The 6140-nt window shown below is 42.8% G+C and overlaps 1 protein-coding gene across 1 annotated transcript in view; it reads left to right on the forward strand.

Annotated features, from left to right (window-relative positions):
- Nucleotides 1–326: 326 nt before the first annotated feature.
- LOC132397689 (receptor-type tyrosine-protein phosphatase R-like) overlaps nt 327–6140 on the forward strand; it is a 271111-nt gene continuing 265297 nt past the window's right edge. The window contains exon 1 of the mRNA XM_059976458.1: nt 327–384. Within this exon, the coding sequence (XP_059832441.1) occupies nt 327–384 (58 nt within the window). The remainder of the gene's footprint in view (nt 385–6140) is intronic.

Consider the following 6140-nt stretch of genomic DNA (forward strand, 5'->3'; position numbering starts at 1 on the left):
AAGTTCAATTTGGCGAGCTCGTGACGTTTCGTTGCTAGGTGGTGCTTTGCAGCTGCCGGCATCTCCCCAGAAAGACACTGCCATTCGGCAGCTGCCGCTTGCTCCCTCCTCCCTCATACTCTTGGTGTCCGTCGCATGCCAGACCTGCCTGCTACAGAGGATCAATAATACATTAGCTCCTGACTGTATATACCTCAGGAGGAGCTGCGCCACAAGCGCTGGTAGAAAGATGGTTTGTTGAGCCAGGACCGCGCTGAGACCTTGTTAGTATCGGGGAAGGGGTTGGGGTTCCGCTTTGATGGTACCGGCCGTTCGATGGTAAAAGTATGCAGGGTAGGCAACGTATCCTGGTGGTGTGCTTGCTGCTTCGGTTCCACACTGCAGGTAGGTCCCGTCACACCTGACTATTGAATTGCGCTGTGGTTATGTCCGTCTTTAAAACAGGTATTATGAACCTTTAAAAACTAACCGGGAGCGGTCTAAATGTTGTCATAAAGAAGGATATTGATTCGGAAAGAATTAATGTATGGAGATAATATTTGGGTATGTTAAAATGTGTGTGTGTGTGTGTGTGTGTGTGTGTGTGTGTGTGTGTGTGTGTGTGTGTGTGTGTGTGTGTGTGTGTGTGTGTTTTCTGGGTAAGATTGCAAAGTGCAGGATTGGAACGCTTCAGTTGTGTTTTTCTGTCATCAGATCTGTCATGTTAGTTCTCCGACCTGATATGACAGCGAGAATCTGTCGTTTACGGTGGGTTAGCGCCGTGCATAGGACGAATATCTTCCTGATAGACGTCAGTACTCGGCGGAGGTGCTAGGCTGCAGGGGGAGAGTGGGGTGTCGGGGGTCGGTGAAAGCGTCACTGCGGCTGGTAAGCAGGCCTGTTTCAGCACCAGGGTCAGCGCAACCAGGCGGGTGGACAGACTGGGCAGCGGAAACTAAATGGAAGTCACGTTCCTGCGTTCTGCTCGTCTCTCAGGCCCGGGAATATCAGGACTGTCAGCGGCATTGCATTTGGTATCAAGATCATCTGGCGGTGATTTCCGCAGCTGGGGCTCTGACAGAGTCGGAGCTGACCGCGGAGCAAGGCGATGCAGGTTTAGGAACCATTCTAATTCACTGCGCGTAGACACCAATGTAAATGAGAAATATTTGCTTGGAATAACAATTTCCCATTTTTAATACTAGAGTGAAGCCCTCTATTTAGTTTTGAATAATAGATACAAACCACATGAACTAAACAGCGTCTTGCCGGTATTGCATCAGCTTGGAACTACGCCTGACCTTCCTGATGCAAGCTGTTCCCTGGATGCCCTTTCTGCCCCGCCTGTGTCACCCACGGCTGGCGCTCCCCTCACCGACTGCTTCGTCATCAACTTCTGTGACTTCCGTCCGCCACTCTTCTCCTTTCTCTCATTTCGCCAGGGCAAACTTCCTCTGGGGTGTCACCCTGCGGGAAAGGGTTAGTATTCGGGTTAGCGGGGCCAGTCCTTGCCGCCGGTGTGGAGTCTGCACGCTCTCCCTGTGACTGCGTGCGTTTTCTCCGTGAGCTCCGGTTTCTTCCAGTATGGGAAGCAGAGATTAATACAACACAGAAACAAACCCTTCGGCCGAAATTCGTCCATTCCGACTCCAGCAGGTCCCGTTTAGCCGCGTTCGACCTACACCCGGCCAAAGCTGTCAAATCCGTGCATCTGTCTGAGAGTATTTTAAATGTTATGTTATTGTACCTGCCTCAACTACTTTTCTGGTTCTGCTAGTTTAATTGCCCACTGTAAGTTACTCCCCACTGTGGTTACCTATACTGTGTAAACGTTACAGGATCTGGGGCCAATTGATCGGATTGTGGGGAAATAAATAGGGTTAGTCCTAAGACACGACTAAGGGGGAGCAGCAACTCAGAAAGTAGAAGGTGGTGGTTCAGTGCTGAATGATTCTACCACTTCTGTTCTCTTTTGATCTAATTTCTTCCCTTATGGCTCTTCAAACATATTTGTGCCCCAGTTACACCTCCTGGGCCCTCATCTGCTCCTAGAAAACCATTGACTCCCACCTCACCCTCCTGCCCAGCACCCTGAGCTCATACTGTTGATGACTGTTATATACTGAGTCTCTCTCCTTCAAGTCTTCTCCTAAAATATCTCAACCACCCCAGTCCTTTCTCCATGGAAATAAGCACCCAAATTCACTTTACAAAGTCGATGAAGACCTTGAATATGTAGTTATCCCCCATATCCTTATCCCACCATCTTTCCCAAACCTCCATTTGTGAACACTGCCTCAAAACTGAAAGAGCTAACATCATAACAATATCCTAGGTGTATGACAAATAAATGAGGTGATCTGGATACGAAGTATTGTGGTGTGTTATCATTCTGGTGTAGCTCCTAGGCAGGATTGCACTGGGATTTTGACTCTTCATTCTGGTAGAGTACAGCACTGGGGCAGTCTCAGTACAGTCCACTACACTCACAGGGTGATTTTGACAGCCAGTGAAGGCTTGCACCCGATCTAACTTGATTCAGCAGTTGTCAAATTTCCCACTGTTATCTTCATCACCATATAAAGGGAGGACTCACTGACTTCATATATTGTCAGAACAGTCCCATCCATTACATTCCCCCATTTAGTTTCCTGCAAACAACTCTCTCTCTCTTTCTCACTTGCTCATTAACTTTGCTCAGAATCTACAACCACTCAGCTAAACTGTGGATAATTTACCTTAAACAACCACACAATACATCTTTGGGATGTGCAGGAAAGCAGAGCAGCTGGGAGAAACAACACTGAAATTCAGCATCCAGTGAAGCTGTGGGACATCAGCTCTACCTGTTATCAGGGCCACTTAATGAACCCCTTTTGGAATAAAAATGCTTTGAATTCAAAATAGTGCATTTTATATGAACACATACCACATTTATAACATACTCATTAAGAGACAATAGCAAGCATAATCACTAATGTCAAATTGTGTTTCTCCCAGCAGCCAATATTTCCCATTCATTTTAAAACTTTGCTCTGGATTTGCATGCTTCAGATTTTCCCAGTGGATAGGTTATATATAGATGATCATGCTCTGCTGTAATCGTCCAGGGAAGGAAATCTGACAACCTTGCCCTATATGTCTGGCTCTTGACTTTGACCAAGTTGTTGACTTTAACCATCTTCTGAAATGGCCCAGCAAGCCATCCAGCCAGGAGCAATTCACAATGACAATATTAGACTTCCCAATGGCTTTCTCATCCCATAAAGATTTTTAGAAAACTCATTTCACCAAACTGCATTGTATAGCTTCTAATTTACCATCAACAATATTTGGAAGGATCCACTCATATTAAATTAAAACAACAGAATTTCTTTAATTTTTAAAATCTGTACATTTTGACTTAAAAACATGGTCATTAGATCTTGGCATGACATTATTTCTGCACATATTTGGATCTCATGAGCAGTATTCCAGAAGAATAAGGCAAGACAGAAGTGTTGTTATTTAATTTAAGAATATTGTTCTACATTAGTTTATAAACTATGAATTCCCTTCAGTCAAATTTCCAAGTGGAAGGAGTTATTCATTTTCTGTATGATTTTTAATATATGTAAATTTATTTAATATAATTTGAATAAATGTTAAATTTTGCAGCTTATCCACAACTAGTGTTATAAAAATATATCAGAAACCAATATAAAAATGAAGAAACAAAGACTAAAAAGCCATACACTGCACCCACACCCCACCAGCAATCAAAGCAAAATGCCTGATGGATTACGAAGCTTATCTGGAAGGAATGTGAGAGTCAAATATTTTTGAACTGTGCATTAAAGTATTTTATTTTTGTCACTGAATGTTCAAGGCTGAGTAATGAATTTAAAGTTTAACTTTCAAAGAAAATTTATTATCAAGGTATATATATGTCACCATCTATAACCTTGAGATTCATTTCCCTGTGGTGATGCTCAATAAATCCATAGAATAATAACCATAACAGAATCAGTGAAAGACTGCACCAACTTGGGCATTCAACAAGTGTGCAAAAGACAACAATGTGCAACCAAAGAAGAAAGAAATAATAAAATAAAATAATAATAATAATAATAATAAATAAGCAATAAATATCAAGAACATGAGATGAACAGTCCCTGAAAGTGAGTTGAAAGGTTGTGGGAACATTTCAATGATGGGGCAAGCGAAGCTGAGTGAAGGTATCCCCCTTGATTCAAGAGCCTGATGGCTGAGGGGTAATAACTCTTCCTGAACCTGGTGGCGTGAGTCCCGAGGTTCCTGTACCTTCTTCCTGAAGGCAGAAGTGAGAAGAGAGCATGTTCTAAGTGGTGCAGTTTCCTGATGATGGATGATGCTTTCCTATGATACCTATGCTTTTGTGTAGATGTGCTCAGTGGTGGCACCTTCACCATGAGAAGGTTGAGATGTAGGATCAGCAATGAATGTATTTAAAAGAGGAAAGTGGTTAGTAGTACTGAGTGATTCACTCCTGTTCCATTTCTTCTAAGTTATGCATCAATCTCTTTAGTTGTCAACAAAGGTTACTGGTTAAATGCCAGAGAATGTGGAAGAGAACTTGCTCCCTATTGTTGCTTGATCTTTGGCAAATAAAAATGCTGTGGTGGAGCATGGCATCATTTCCAGGTGATATCTCTTGTCCTAGTTGTCTGCTGCAAATGTACAGCCCAACTTCTGCTAGATGACATCCTAAGGGCCAAGCTCCTGGGCTGCTGAACATGAGAATGAGAGCAGCAGTGCCAGAGACAAGATTAGAAAAAGATGAGATTAGCATTTCCCTCAATGGGCCTTTTAACAGGTGCACAGAAAGAATTGCAATGTGGGAGTGTGGGATAACTCCAGCTGGTGCGTATTTATATATGATATTCCAGTGAGTACGATGCTCTTGCAGTCTCTGCCAATGAGGCATAGGATTGCATCTGCCAACTAATTATTTTTTGTATGAAGCTCTGCCACGAGAAGTCAATGCCAACTTTAAGCATATTAACTTGTCTACATTTTAATCGTAGAAATGTTGAAAATAAGAGCAAGATAGGGTATTAGACATTTTAACCCCAAGGGATAAAAGTACTAGCTATCTGCTCTAATAAACGTCTACTTGTTTAAACTGTCTACTCTTATATTCTTATAAACTTTTATCAGGTCTCTCCCAACCTCCACTGCTTCAAAGAAAACAGGACCCTCTAGCATCCACAAGATCACAGTTGATAATCACTTCAGGGCCTGTTCTTGCCTTCTCTCAAATCCCTTGACCATTAACAAATATATCTACTACCTTCTTGAATGTATTTAATGACCTGTCCCACATTGTTTTCAGGGGTGAGGAATTCCACTGGTTCACCATCCTCTGCTTGAAGAAATTTCTCCTGACCTTAATCTTAAACAGCATTCCCCATGTCTCGAGGTTTTGATCCTCACATTTGAACATTAGTTATTTGATTTCTAATTATTCTATACACCTCTATAAGATCACCCCTCATTCTCCTCCACTCTAATGAAAAAGTCCCAGCCTGCTCTACCTTTCTCCATAACTCAGTCCCTCTTGTCCCAGAAGCATCCACATACATCTTTCCAGCATTCTGTCCAGCTTAACAGCAATTTTCCTGTAGCAGGAACACAATTTTCTAAATGCAGACTACGAATGTCTCGTATAACTGCGTGGCTGTGAAGTTGCTAGCACAATACTTCACAGTACCAGCGGCCCAGTTTCAATTCCCACCTCTGTCCATGAGGACATTGTACATTCTTCCCGTGACCACTTGGCTTTCCTCCGGGAGCTCTGGTTTCCTCCCACAATCCAAAGATGTTCTAGCTGTGGGTTAGTTGGTCATTGTAAATTGTTCTGTGGTTAGGCGAGGGTTAAATCAAGGGTTGGTGGCCAGAGCGGCTCAATGCACACTGTATCCCAATAAATAAATAAACAAACAAACAGAAGCCATACCTCTATACTCAGTGCCCTGATTGATGAAGGCCAGCTTGTCTACATGCAACACCACTTTCAAGATACCAGTTTGGCTATAACTGCAGTAGTCTATTCAGTTTTGGCTACCAAATTTTGGACAGACAGAAGAGATGAACTAAGATGATTCTAGAGACGACGGACATTAATTGTGTGGATAGGCTAA

The sequence above is a fragment of the Hypanus sabinus genome, chromosome 8, assembly GCF_030144855.1.
Source record: "Hypanus sabinus isolate sHypSab1 chromosome 8, sHypSab1.hap1, whole genome shotgun sequence".
NCBI lineage: Eukaryota > Metazoa > Chordata > Chondrichthyes > Myliobatiformes > Dasyatidae > Hypanus > Hypanus sabinus.